A 15,112-nucleotide genomic window follows, 5' to 3' on the forward strand; every position below is an offset into this window, starting at 1 on the left:
TCAATGGTGAGTATGTATTCGGCCACTTTGAGTGAGAGAGAGCGCGCAAGTTTTTTTGTGCGATTTGTAATTAGGATGAAATACAAAATAGAGAGAGTCGCCTCATGATTAGGCCTGATCAAGGCTGGCCCTGCAGTTAATGCTTATCAACATCTAACATTGGGTTGCTAAAGGGCCGGGTGAGAATGTCCACCTAGGTGGTAAACCACATCCGCGGGTCTCATGCATGGCGACAGTAGGTGCTACAATGATGGAAAATTGTCTGATTCCGGGTTGTCCAAAGCATGTTCAGAATACTGTAGCGCATCCAAGGCCGGATTCAACTTCCTCGTGGGCATCCTTCTATATTGTGAATTGATCTCGAGTTTCCTTGCCTCGGAGCCATTGACATACCCCATTCCAGAGGGCTTGAGGAGAAAGGCAAGCCCAAAAGACATGGGAGACATGTTCCCATTGTGACTAACAGAGGGGGCAAAAAATTGAGATGTCGGGCCTAAATGCTAGCCAGTCCCCCTAAATTTGAGATGTCGGGCCTAAATGCTAGCCAGTCCCGCGTGGGTAGTTTATGATGAAAAATCTTCCATAGGAAAACATCAATCCTGAGACATGGGGTCACTTTCCAAAGGTCCATGGTGTGTCAAGGGGATCCTGGAATTATTTAGTGAAAATCAAAGGTTTCTCATCACGTACATAATGATAAAAAATTGGGATTTTTGGGGATCACGTCAGTTAGCTCTAGGCTTTTCAATTCCACAAGAATTCATAGGTCAAATTACAATCGTAATGTGTTGGGAGTTCAACCAATGCGTACCGAGTTTCGCCAAAAGTACAGCAACATAGAAAAATACACAGAACGACAACGGAACATGACTAGAATGGAATATTCATCTTCTGTATTGAATGTGGATTAACTCTCTCTTACAATAAGTCTTTAGTGCGTATATATACTGTTTACAATGAAGGTCTGAAGTGGCATTAGTGCCCTATTGAATCTCCGCAGTGAATCTGCGTGTGTATGTTAATGAATTCTCCTAATGTATGTTAGCGTCGCTAACACCTAGCACACTTGGTGGGTTGGCCACACGGACGAACGGAACCCACTTTCCATCAGTGTGATTGACTAGCTATCTAGCGATGAAGAATAAAAATCATAATCCTCCAATGCCAAGTCCGAAAAATTTCATGGATTTCTGTATTTTCCTTCTGGTACAACAGCTTCCAGATTAACCTCCTTATAAATCAGTGTAAATTTTTAAGGAATAGGTACTAGGGGTAGTCCACCTCCGAGAAATAGGGTCAGGGCATGGTGGTGCTTGAAGCCAAAATTCATCTTCACACTTTACAGGCCTACTGGCTTCAGCATGTCCCCCTAGAAGTCATTTGACCATGTCTGGTGGAATTGTGGCGTGTTCTGCTAGGCGTTCTGTGGACTCTCTGTCTCAGCACTAATTTCATTCCCCCTTTTATTAGCACGAGTATACTTTAGTAAGAATTGGTTAATTTCACCCCCGCTATACGAGATAAAGGGGTAGAAGCTTTAAATAAAGAATGAACTAATTGTTGTAAATCTTATGTCCCTCGGAAATAATCTTGTTAATAATTATACAAGCTATCTCCCTTTAATTGTTGAATCCTCCGATAAGTCACTCTCTCCTTATCTAGTTGGTCAGCCAATTGATTAGATCAGAGAATCGGCTCATCATTTCACTTACGGAGTTGTTGGAGTAGACTAGCACAATCGGCAAGAGTATGAAGTTAGCTTTGCCGAATGTAAAACTTGCTGGGGCAAAGGTCACAAACTTGTTGGCTCTTTTCTTCCAGTCGATGAGTTAAATCTATAATAGCATGTTAGAAGTGTTCCACCTGAGCTTTGTGGTCCTCCTGAGCTTTTACCGGGTCTTTCTCCATGGCGGTTTTCTCCTATCGGAGCTCCTTGACCTACTTCGACAGTTCTGGAATGAGCTCTCCCTTGGTTGGTCCTCCTCCAACCAAGGTCTTCCAAGAGTCTGCTCTCTCCATTAGCTTTTCTTTCTCTTTACTACAGAGCTCTTGAGTTTCATCCTCATATTCTTTCAGGTCAGGCGGAGGGAGTTGCATTCATCTTGTGATATTTAAAGCTCCTTCTGTAGGATGAATGCATGCTCCCAAAGAGATTGGCTATCCAAATTGAGTAAAGGGGTATCATTGTGGTAAGTACAAGCTGTTCTTCTTATTGGGATCTGCTGGCCATTTAGACTCTCTGCGGTGGTAAGTTTTAGCTTCTTTTCTAGTAGTAATACTTGGTTTTGCAACTCTGCCACTTGTCCTTTCAACTTTACCTCATGTGTAGAAGTTTCCTTGTTCAGCGGATTGCCCAAATCCAACAGGGAGCTTATAGTAGCACCTACAACCTAGTTGGCTTCCTGTTTAGCCGTGTCGCCTTCATGATCATCAGGTTCAGGGCGTAGGCAGTTGCTCCAACGCCTGAAGACGATTTTCCATATCTGTAAGCCTTTTTAGCTCCTAGTTATCCCCTTCTTCTATCATTACCATAATCACCTCTATATCTTCATCTTCGGCATGAATAGTAGCCTTGGAATCACAGTGGGATTTATACATGTGCTTCTGAACTTTATCCGCACCCGCAGATGAACGGATCTCTCGCAAATTTGCAAAGTGAGTTCTTACCAAATTATTTACTCTCTCTCATCCTGATTTCTGGCATCTGTGGTAACCTACAACTCTTGCTCCATCATTGTGAGATTAATCCTGAGATCTATCATGGTGGCTAGCAGCCTTTTAGCTTTATATTTTTTATTTTTCAAGTTTTCGATTCTATACTTGTAATTAGACTTGTAAATCCAAAATTTGTAGGTTTTTATCATGGCGCTATGCCAAAGCATTACTTAGAGATTTGGCCATTTCTTCTTTTACTTGTTTTACTGTTCAACACCAGCTAGTACTTGTGGTCATTTGTGGTGATTCGAAATGTCTCTTATACAGGCCGCTAATTCGCATAGCATTAATGATTATGTTCCCTACTTGTTTTACTATTTAACACAGCTAATACCTGGTGGTGATTGGAAATGTCTCTTAGACAGGCCTTTAATTTGCATAGCATTATGTCCCTTGTTTTCCTGCTTGTGTACAAATTTGCATAGCATTATGTCCGTTGTTTTCTTGCTTGTGTTAAGTGTATGTGTAAGTGAAGGTGAAGACAATCTTATTCATCAATAAAAGTTGGGAGATGAAAGACAACATATCTTGCACAAGATTAAGGCCAAATATAGTTTTTATTACTTAATCATTAAAGAAGTATGTCTCAAATTATGCCAGAATTTTCTTTTCCCATTAAGGTCGAATCACGCCACTAGTTAATGAGAGGGCCAAAAACATTCGGAGCATTTCACACCACAAAGGTAATGCATTCGTTCAAATTCAGAACTGTAATCGTGGAGAAGATGACGCGTAGGTGTAATACGTGTATGTCAAGACGTGAAGGGCGTTCTGTGGTCTCGAGAATTTTCGGTCGAAATATCATAGTAGATCGGATGCGACAGCCTGGACGATTCACTATTATTGAGCTTCTCGAATCTCGATACTACCATCCGGGGTTGAAATTTGAAATCTTACTCTAACCTTCAATTGGATGGCCATAAAGTTGAATATATATATATATATATATATATATATATATATATATATGGGTCTCATACTTTTTTTTGGGGCATTAATTAATAGGATGGTTCAGGGTGTGCTCAACCTTACCTTTTGAATAATAGGGGAAAAAATACTTGCCAAGGTTTGGATTTTAAAAAAAAATCACGATTGAAGACAGTTGTATCTAGATGCTTCGTTTTTGGAGTGTTCACTTGGCAGATCGATATGGGGAGAGGAGCTCATGTCTAGAGTTTTCTTGTCAGATTGATGTGGGGAGAAAAGGTTTCTTATGCTCCTTGCAAGCATATCCACCACTAGACGCCTTTGACTACTGCTGTATGCTCGCCCACCATGCTCACGTAAGTTTTCTAGTTTTTCTTTAATATTTGTTTTTTCACCACTTTCTCTTGATGTTTTCTTTTTATTTAAATTAAATAAATAAAATGTTTGTTTTGTTTTAAATAAATAAAAAATGATATGTAAATATATATACATATATACGTATGTGTATGTCTGTGTATATACATATATATACATATGTATATATATATGTGTGGGAATGTATATATATATATATATAAACATATGTACATACATATACATATGTGTATATATATACACATATATGGATATGTGTGTGTGTATTGCATGTGGTTGATGGCTCTAAGAAGCGGAAGCTTCGTTTTTCTACTGATCATTAGATGAGTTGATTGATTCTCGTTTGTTCTCTTCTTCTTTTTTTGTATTGATCTTTTTCATCACTATACATTGAGGACATTCTTTGTATGTTTATTTGGATATCATTACTTATTCAATGACATTAATAATACATACATGTGAATATGGTTATTTTTCATGGGAGAGAGAGAGACAGAGAGATGTGTATGTACATGTATGTAACATAGAGAGAGAGACGCACGCACACACACACGTGTATATAACATAGAGAGAGAAACAATGTGCAAGTCCATGACTTTTATATTATATCTTTTTCTATGCTATCTATTACGCACATAGAAGAAGAGGGACACATTCACTACAACAAATAAAGAGCATAGCCACGTGAATAGCTGCAAAAATTTCAAAGGATCTATAAATGGAAAAAAATGAAAGCCTAAACTAAACCTAAACCTGGCACCCAAGGATGCAATAAACTTAGAACTTGCATAAACAATTAAAAGAAAAATAAGGCTTACCTCTTTTTGTGAAGCCGAAGAAGAGGATTAGTGCAAGACATATAAAACATAAGATTAAACAAAGTGATTAGTACATGAAACATAAGATTAAACAAAGCAATTAGTACATAAAACATAATTTTAAACAAAGTGATTTACAAAACATAAGATTAAACAAAGTAAGTAGTGCATTGAGAGATCTATGCATGCAAGTGAGAAGAATAAGTGAAGACAAGTGAGAAGAATAAGAAAATGAAGAAGACAAGAATCTAGACCTAAGTATGCATGCACATAGAAATTGAACCCTTACCTTCACCATGAAACTATGAAAGCACATAAATGAAGGATGAGAGCTGAGTTTCATGCTTGAGGTCCTTGAGGTATGGAAAATGAAGGTTGGAGAGGAAATACGTTTAACGCAGGTTTTTGGGAGAGCATAGAAAAGATACGCACCGGATGAGAGAATCGAATTTTTCCCAAGACGCGGCTATAATAGCCGCACATATAGCCACCTACTGGAAAAGAATCCTTTTTGCATGCAGCCGCGGCTCTCTTATTATGTAGCGCGGCTACATCGTGCAACTATACCATCATCCTCTTGTAGTGATGGTAGGAGTATTATGTGCAATCATGTGTAAGCTAGGGTTGTTTTTTTGTGCTACCCCAAGCGAGAGAGAGAGAGAGAGAGAGAGAGAGAGAGAGAGAGAGGCTCCTATAACTCCAGGATTTAGATTAGTTGGGAATCATGTTTCCAAACTTTTTACCCGTGCTTCCTCTTCCCATCACTTTGCCCCAGTTGTTTTGGGAGACTTTAAGCGTATTTTATTTTGGGAGGAGACTTAAGCGGATTTTTCATAAATATAGCCTACAAGTACGAGCGAGAAAATGCTAGCCTTACACTTTTTGCAGCCTAGCTAGACTAATGAGGGTGTGCCAAGTCGCCTATCTGCTGGAGCCAGGAGGCCACACATTTATTAAGATGATGGTATATCCGATAAGAATTAAAATTGATATATACCACATATATGTAAATACATGTATAAGTATTAAGAACCGTGCGTGTGTATGTCTCTCGACATTTATTCCGCAGTGACGCCTCAATCAAGCTCTCAGTTAGAAGCTTGTAGCTCAACCTTAGGACTGCAAAGTTCATATGACACACAAGTGCTCACAGCTACGTAGAGAAACTAGCCTATTATCAATACCATATGGGAGGAGGAGCAGCAGCAGGAGGAGAGTCAACTTCTGTCCGACTCCACGAATATGTTGTCACTTCTAGAATTGTCAAGCATCACCTCTACCACAAGGCCGTCCTTCTTGTTCGCACTGGGCTCTTTGTTCTGTTTTTGAGCTACCGCGTGAGCACCACCTGCTTGGATGGCCTCGTCATTGCAGCGTTGACCTGCGAGCTGTGGTTAGGGATCATCACCCATCTCTCCATGTTCGTCAAGTGGTTCCTGCGCGAACGCGAAACGTACCCGGAGAGGTTATTGGCCATGACAAGGTAGTGTTGTATAGCACTTCTTCCCACCCACTGATTCCCTTGATATTGGTTACAATCACGTTCAATTTTACCGCATCGAACGTGGCGTCGTTTGTGTGCAGGTCCGGCCATTTGCATGAAGAACGTCCACAACTTCCGCCAGTGGACGTGTTTGTGACCACGGCTGACCCGCTGAAAGAGCCACCGTTGATCACCGTCAACACCGTCTTGTCTGTCTTGGCATTGGACTACCCGGCCGACAAGCTTGCGTGCTATGTGTCGGACGACGGAGGCTCCCTCCTCACCCTCTGGGCGCTCAAGGAGGTAGCCGCCTTTGCTAGAGCATGGGTGCCCTTTTGCAAGCAATTTCACATCATAGAGCCGCGAGCACCTGGCCCCCACTTCGCTTGCAAGGCCGCTGCTGCTGACGCTCAGCTCAGAGGCTTCTCAAAGGAGTGGCACGCTGTGAAGGTAAGCCTTACACCATTTATTTTTTGTTGGTCATGATGTGTACATGCTTAATCACCATATTTTTACCTCCAGGCAGAGTACGACGCGCTGCAAAGCGGAATAAGTTCCATCGCTGCAAGCTACTGTAATTCAAAGCAGGAAGCGGTCAAGCTCTTGCTGGACAAGTTAATGAGCTCTGATGGGGATGACCGATACTCGTCCTGGGCTTCCAGTTTCGAATCTCGCAATCATTCAGGCTATTGTGAGGTTAGGAGCATGTAATTTTAGATGTAATTTGTATCAATACTGTTTATTACGTCCACCACAATAATATGTGCAGTACTGGGCGGCCCCCTTCACACTTATGTTGTAGATGATAAATTGTGCAGATACTTGTGGAGAAGCCTGAGACCGAAGCAGATGGCCTTTTACCGTGCCTCGTGTACGTCTCTCGAGAGAAACGTCCAGAGCGCAAGCATCACTACAAAGCTGGTGCTATGAATGCTTTGGTACTCTCCTTAATCTACCTGTATTTCTCAAATAAGTCTGTCTCGATCAACGGGTAAAAAATAACGCATGAAACTGCTTAACTGAACTAGCCCACATTAGACTAATGTTTTGTAATTTGCCAGATCCGTGTTTCCGGGGTCTTTACAAACGCCCCTTTTATCCTGAACCTGGACTGTGATATGTACGTGAATGACGCCAAAGCCATTCTGCGAGCCATGTGCTTTTTCATGGACCCGGGCACCAACAGGGAAACGGGCTTTGTGCAATTTCCTCAATGCTTTGAAGGCGTGGACAAAGATGACATCTACGGAAATCGCATGACGACAGCCATGGAGGTACTCATCGTGCAATGCAAGCTTTTCCCACTAGCTGTTGCTTTTTATGGTCCAGATGGTGTTTGTTTTTAATAGTGTTTACACGTCACTCCAGATGATTATGAAAGGAATGGACGGCGTCCAAGGTCCCCCATACTGTGGGACAGGGTGCGTTCACAAGAGAGAAGCCTTGTATGGCAAGAAACCGCACGCTGCTGTTGGCAGAGATCAGGTCATGATCAATGGTGAGTATGTATTCGGCCACTTTGAGTGAATGTGTTAAATATGGAGAGAGAGCCCAAGGTTTTTTGTCCGTAGGAACAGGAATATATTAAAAGAGTAGGAAATTACAGCGACCCATGAGGAAAGTCCATGGGGGGACCCTTAAAACAGCTAAGCGAGTAGGTGGCTTTAGCTACAATCCAAAAGCACTCCCCTATCTGAACCTAAAAAAGGATTGCTAAGAATGGCATATAGCCAGTGGCCTTAGGATGAACCACCTATATAAAATGCAAAAGACATGAATGAAAAGGTGTGCTGTTTCCCCTCTGTATTCTTCAGTGGACTAAGCCCGATGATCACCATATTGGAGCCTTTTGAAGCATTCCTTTGCCAGGCCTTGACACATGCTTGCCCTAGAGTTGGAGTTAGAAGAATTCAGAACTTTCCTCCACTTTCTCCACGGATGATCCTGCTAGCGACCATCTTCAGAACTTTCACCTCTAGGTTGGACTTGCTTGGTCAACTTGAGAATACTGTCAAGAAATAGAGAGAAATTGTGATTAGTTTTTATGCCAAAGAGGGCTTCATTCCTTTGTTTCCAGACATGCCACAACAAGAGACATCTGACAGACTGCCAAGTTAAGGGGTCTAGCTGTCGACATTCCCCTAAAAGAACTTCTTTCCAGCTGAGCGGGAAGCTTCTAGTCTTCTCGAAGGCATCATTAAGTACTTTCAGAAACTGTTTAGTGTCGGGGCATGTGTAAAAGAGATGAGAAACGGTCTCCAGATTTACTTTACATCGAAGGCATATACCATTCCCATGTCCCAACTTCCGAGCTCTCTCCTGCGTCCAAATTGCTTTGTGGACAACGAGCCAAACCAAGATTGCGTGCTTCCTTTCTTGGGAAAAGGCCCAAATAATTTTGAAGCGAAATGACCATTGATGCTTGTTCCAGTTCAGAGACCACCTTTTGTTGAGTTTGAACTCCAAATAGGTTGTAATATGTGGGTTTGGGAGTTTGAGAAGGTTCATGGAAGATCCCCATCTAAGAGCTTTTGAAAACTCTTTGTAATACGTGGGTTTGGGAGTTTGAGAAGGTTCATGGAAGATCCCCATCTAAGAGCTTTTGAAAACTCTTTATAATCACATTTACCCACATGAGGAATGATAACATTCAATTCATTGCATCTTTGAACAATTAGATCAACAGAGCCACGCTGTACAGAAAACTTGTTTCTTATTTGGACACTGTTTAACATGCCAGACGAGTCACAAAGGTCTGCCCACACCTTAACCCCTGCTTTGAAACAAGAAAAGCCGGTCTGCAAGTGAACATTGGCAATAGGCTTGACCAGGTGACCAAACCACACTGAATCAGATGCATACGCATATCGGCCCCTCTTAGTATACATCTGGAAAGAAAAACCAATTAACTCGAGTGGGATAGAGGGGAGTGGAATTTCGTGTGTAGGGATAAAATCCGGAGATATACGAAGGAACGCCGAAGTAGCGAAGGCAGCTTTCTGGGTCTCTACTGACGCTGGGGTGCGAAAGCTTGGGGAGCAAACAGGATTAGATAAAAGATTTTTGAGGCCCATCCAAGACTCCCACATTCTACAGCTGAGCTTGTTGCCAGTAGGAGATAGGTGAGCCTTAGAAAAAAGAACCTCATTGAGTGAGAACCCTTTCCAAGCTCTTTTGTTCTTTAAAAAAAACTTATCCACATTTCTTTTAAGCAAGTCTGCCCAAACATCCTTGGAGAAGATGGCCCTTTGAATCCACTTAGCTCTGCAAGTTTTTCAGCCAGCATTCCAATGTTGACGATGCCCAAACCACCCTGTTCTTTGTCCATACAGCAGACCTGAAAGGCCACCTTGTTGATTTTCCTTCTGTCTAAGGATCCTCCCCATAGGAAGTTCCCCATAATTGTATATAGGGAGTTCAATTAGAGGGTCTCCACCAGCAGGTCAGAAAATAGATCACAGAGGGAATAATAAAATGGTTGAGGACAAAAGCTCTAGAAGCCACACCTGTATTTATATGACTCCATTTCAAAACCTGGCTTTTGAGCTTCTGCAGAACAAAATCCCATCTCTGTTTGACAGAAATATTAAACCCCATGGGTATGCCTAACAGCCTGAAGACTTCCCCTTCCGGAATAGCTTACATCCAGCGGCCAGGATGATTGGAGGAGGCACACCTTCAAAAAACTGAAACTTGTCTTAGCATGATTGATTTGAGATCCACTAGCTAAACAAAAAGTGTCAAGGCAAGCCATGAAGTGACCTGCAGTCTGAATCTCATTAAGGAGCAAAGCATTGGTGTCATCAGCGAAAAGTTGCAGACATAAGGGCTCAGTTCTGCCAGGGACAGAGATGCCCTTGATATTGTTGTTAGATATTTCCTCATTCACCAACCACCCCAGGGAATCAGCAACAATGGCAAAGAGCAGGGGGGACAAAGGGCACCCTTGTCTTATAGACTTCTTCAGAGGAAAAGTTTCTGTAAGAGCCCCATTAACAGCAACCCTTGAGGTAGCATTACCCAAGAGGGTTTGAACATACTTGATGAATTTTCTGTTAAGGCCAATGTCCTGTAAAGATTGAAAGAGGAAGGACCAATCAATTCTGTCGTAAGCCTTGTCGAAGTGTATTTTCAGAAAAATGTATTTTGCCCAGAGCTTTCAGCATGTTCCATGCCCTCCCAAAGACTTACGATAGCATCAAGGATATACCTCCCCTTAATAAAACCTTTTTGCTCCTTTAGGATCCAGGCATCCATGTAGGGGTTAATTCTCCTAGTCAGAATGTGTGCAAAGACTTTGTAAAGAGATGAGAGACATGTTATGGGTCTCCAATTCCCAAAGTCTTCCTTCTCCTCTTTTTTGTGGATAAGCTTAATCACACCCACATTGGTTTTATCAGCAAGGAAACCCTTTCTCATGGCTTCTTTCCAGATGTGTGGGGTGAGCTCCTCTTTGAAGGCTTGGAAGAATTCATTAGGGATCCCATATTCCCCGGGAGATTTCCCCTTTTTGAGGTGAGTGATGGCATCCTTCACCTGCTTCTCAGAGAAGGGGGCATCTAATTTCATAGCCAAAGAGGAATCAACCACTTTTTTCCTAGTGAGAGCAATTTTGGCTCTAGCTCCAATAATTTTTGGAGTGGGAGAGGAGACAGTGGAGAGAACAAGTTAAGAAAATGACCCTTGATGACTTGAAGGTTTTCCTCTTCAGTAATAGCAACCTGGCCATTAGGTTTCCTAACCAGAGGAATAAGATCTCTAGCTTTTTTCCTTTTGAGCAAAGAAAACATCTTAGGGTGGGAGGTGTCAATTTTTCCAACCCACGCCTCTCTATACCAAAGCATAGTAGTCTTAGCAGCAAAGCAGTTCCTGAAGTCTAAGCTGGTTCCTCAGATCAATTAGAGTATGATCAACCATGCCCTTGTTAGATTGAGAGAGAACTTGAATCTGTTTTCTAATCTGCACTCTACGATTCAGACGAATAGCAGCAGCTTTCAGTTTATAGTCCCTGCAAATAGTATGCACCCTATTAACCAGCAAAGCCCAACCCTTGGAGGGGGAAACACATTGCCTGAAGGCATCTGATATGAATCCTTTTATCTCTTGTTGCACACACGGCAGTAGGAAAAGAGATGGGTCAAGGTGTGGCCAACTAGCCCCACCTTTAGCCTGGCCCACCGAAAGTTTGCAATTCAAGGGAAAGTGGTCTGAGATGTTGAGGGAAGTGTCTGTAAAGCACTTGACATTTGTGAACATATCCGCCAGGCTTCTAGAGGCATAGAGTCTGTCTAGTCTCGCAGCCCTGTGATAGTGACCTTTTTGAAGATTAGACCAGGTGATCCCTGTTTTAGGGGAGAGGTCTGAAAGGTCCTTTCCTATCTTCAGATGTTCCCATTTAGCCTTCTCAAGACCACTAACTGTTCTTCCCAGAAATCTACTTCTATCGCCTTGGCATTCAACCATGTTAAAACCACGCACCATCAAAATGGGACCCTCTATCTGATTAATAGACTGCCAAGATGCAGCCCTCATACTAGCCAAGCAAGAAGCGTATATAGAAACCACTGTAAAGTTAAAAGGTTTCCCTAATCAAACCGCTGTCCAACTGTGCAGATTATCAGACCAGGCATCCTGAATGGAATGTTCCCACTTTCTGTGAATGCCAATTGCAGACCCACCTTTACCTATGGTATGATCAGTAAAAAACCAATGAGCATTCTTTGAGATTCTTTGCAGATTATGATGAAGCTGGGTTCTGGACTTTCCTCCATTCCATCTATAGTTAGTAAAGACCCTAAACCTGCTAAGATAAAGAGATCACATGAAAGCCCATTCCATCTATAGTTAGTAAAGACCCTAAACCTTGCTTAAATTGAAATTGATGTAACTTTTAAGCGTTCCAAGCAAGCATATATTTTTCTTCTAGTAGTTAGGCTCTTAAATTTGTTTCTTTTATTTTTCTCTCAACAAAAATATGAGGGTTTTTTTTTAATGCCCTTTATAGAACTAAATTTAAACAAATAAAAATATAATTCTGATCATTATTATTTTTTCCCAAGTTTTGATGTGTAGAAAAGCAAAGCCTACGAATTTGGAAACCAAATTAAAATATGGATCTCTATCAACACTTCACAGTTCTTTATATATATCTTATCTACGTCCTCTCTCTGATATTTAAAGGCATCTCTTCCATTTATTGTTAAATTTTCAACCATAAAAATTTACACTAAGGTTTTCGAGTTCCACAGTCTCAATTAAGGCAATAGCTAACATTATTTGTATAGCGATGGAGTAAATGGCTTATTCTATTAATTTCTCTAAATGCCCTCCACTACACCCCACCTCCTCCCTTACCCCATTTTGACCCTTCCCTATTCCCTAACTTGGGCTGACTTTACAATACTCATTTGGCTATTAGCTGCTCAATGCAATGGTGATAAGGAGTGATAAGGAGCTTGAGCCTTGTGAAGCTACCCTTTGGTAATTGCAAATCTGCATTATCAACTCGCACAGAAGGCAAGACGTAGTAATTTACTGTGTTCACAAGGCACTACTAGGCCTTGCACGGGATTGTCATTGAAGGAGCTGCTGTGTAGGCGCTTGCCTACTATAAGAATACTCCATGTACATGGAGTTGCACATTGATTCTCGTATGCTGCACGGGATTGCCATTGAAGGGGCTGCAGTGTAGGCGCTTGCCCACAGCTCGGCCTCTACAACAGCTATGATCCATGCATAATGTACTTTCTCTAAGTAACCTAAAGTTGAAAAATGGCAGCTCAGTTCACTGTGTGCGTTGATGCAGGACATGGAGCAAAGCTAATATCGGGCCGTTGCGAAAGTCCTGTTTTATGTGCTGAAAGCATAACATCAAACATGAAGAACTTCAGCCCTCTCCAGCTGAAACGAGACGCCTTGATAGAAGAGGCCCTGAAATTGATCGATTGCACTTATGAAGACGAGACAAGTTGGGGCAAAGAGGTATTTATTCTTTAATGATTAGTGCGCTATGGAAAGAGCAATATTCAAATGTATTATTATTGAGCCTAGAACCTAATCGGATGACCAATGAGTAGATTTAAGGTTCAAGCCCTGGCATCTATACATAATTAATCTCTCAAAACAAAGTACCTGTTGGTGATCAATGCAGTTTCGTTGCATGTGTGGAACATGTTTTTATAGATTGGTTTGATCTACGGCTCTACGACTGAAGACTTGATGACGGGGTTGATAATTCAGAGCAGAGGCTGGAGGTCAGTGTCGTGTACACCATCCCCTCCAGCATTCTTGGGTTGTGCCCCTACAACGAGTGAGGATGCTCTAACCACCAGAAAGAGATGGAGTATGGGAATGCTTGAGATCTTATTTAGCTCCAACTCTCCTCTTCTAGTGAAAAGTACCCCGGGACTGACCCCAGTTCAAAGGATCATTTACCTACATTTCTTTCTATTCCCCCTAGCATGCTTTCCATTGTTCACATACGCGGTGCTGCCAGCATTGTCGTTGCTTACTGAAAGATCATTATTTCCAAAGGTACGCGATCGTAGTGTCAAGCTCTTGTAATATGATGATCAGAATACCGGTCGAATTGTTTGTCGATCGTAGGCGTTTTGAACAATTGAACCCTAACTCTATATTGACGGCGCGGTGATGGCATAATTGCAGGTGGAGGATCCAGCGATTGTAATACCAATTAGCCTATTTGTGTGGGTGTATTGGAGCAGCTACTATGAGAACATGTTGGTGGGCGTGGGGATGAGGGAGTGGTGGAATAGCGAGAGGATGGAGTCCATCGTGGCGGTGTCCTCGAATGCCTTCGCAACCTTTGAGGTGCTCAAAAAGATTATGGGCGTGTCCGACACCACGTTCGTGGTGACGCCCAAGGGCCAAAACCTCATAAGCAAGAATAGAAATCATATATCTGATGATAATACTACTAATTGTGATGATGTACAGCCGCCGCAGGCGCAGTTCGTGGTCAATAGCAACTCGCCCCTGTTCATCCCGCCCACAACGTTGGTGCTGCTGAACGCAGCAGGCCTAGTGGCCGCCTTTGCCCGCACCTGCTTGACTTTGGTGGGTTGTTATAGCTTGGCGGGCGGGAGCTCGGGTGTCTGCAGGTGGCCCCGGCCCGTCACTGCAGAGGCCGTGTGTGCCATGTGGGTGTTGTTTATTCTGCAGCCTTTCGTGAGAGGGTTGTGCTTATGGTGCCAGCGTCGAAAAGGGCCTCTGGCTCTTCGTTCCTCCACTATCATTTGCTCTTCCCTTGTAGCTCTGGTTTTTTTCGTGCAGCGGTCGATATTTGTAGGCACTCGCAAACAAGTAACCTGAATCACCACGAACCAAACGACTAAAAATTTACAAATTGTAATCTAGATTGATGACTACCATTTTGGTAATTTTGCACTACCAAGTGATAACTCACCTTTTAAGAAAAATTACCATTGTGGTTTTTCTATAAGTCTATACCATGCATGCTTAACAAGGCTCGAATTCATGACTTGAGGCTCACCAAGTAGAAATCACTATAATATCTTGCTATTTTTTCCCAAGTTCTTTCAATAACTGATAGAAATAGCTTTAATTTTTTGAAACTCATACAACATCTAGCATGTATGAAAGAAATGAAGAGATCTTTGGTAACTTTAAGATCTAGAAAATTACAAAATTATAACTCAAAATTTGGAATATGTTATCAATGGTAATTTTATGAAAATCTCAAATTTATACTATGCTCCCATCGTGCTAAGTCAGATACTTGTTTTTCTATTTAACACCAGCTAGTACCTGTGGT

The 15,112-nt window shown here is 42.0% G+C and overlaps 1 protein-coding gene across 1 annotated transcript; it reads left to right on the plus strand.

Moving 5' to 3' along the window:
• Positions 1–5,841: 5,841 nt before the first annotated feature.
• LOC147641544 (cellulose synthase A catalytic subunit 7 [UDP-forming]-like) lies at positions 5,842–14,779 on the plus strand. The gene is made up of 9 exons (XM_086787939.1): positions 5,842–6,318; positions 6,420–6,768; positions 6,841–7,014; positions 7,137–7,256; positions 7,380–7,592; positions 7,687–7,816; positions 13,124–13,299; positions 13,501–13,851; positions 13,984–14,779. Exons 1-9 carry the CDS (start codon positions 6,023–6,025, stop codon positions 14,647–14,649), a joined length of 2,475 nt encoding a protein of 824 aa, XP_086644065.1. The 5' UTR covers positions 5,842–6,022; the 3' UTR covers positions 14,650–14,779.
• Positions 14,780–15,112: the final 333 nt, after the last annotated feature.

This window comes from Cibotium barometz, chromosome 1 (assembly GCF_041138505.1).
Source record: "Cibotium barometz isolate CiBa-2024 chromosome 1, ASM4113850v1, whole genome shotgun sequence".
NCBI classification, from domain to species: Eukaryota; Viridiplantae; Streptophyta; class Polypodiopsida; order Cyatheales; family Cibotiaceae; genus Cibotium; species Cibotium barometz.

Coding starts and splice junctions, on each gene's coding strand:
- LOC147641544 (XM_086787939.1), top strand. CDS start 6,023: ATGGGAGGAGGAGCAGCAGCAGGAGGAGAGTCAACTTCTGTCCGACTC. Junction 6,769..6,840: donor AGGAGTGGCACGCTGTGAAG/GTAAGCCTTACA, acceptor TTTTACCTCCAG/GCAGAGTACGACGCGCTGCA. Junction 7,015..7,136: donor ATCATTCAGGCTATTGTGAG/GTTAGGAGCATG, acceptor TAAATTGTGCAG/ATACTTGTGGAGAAGCCTGA.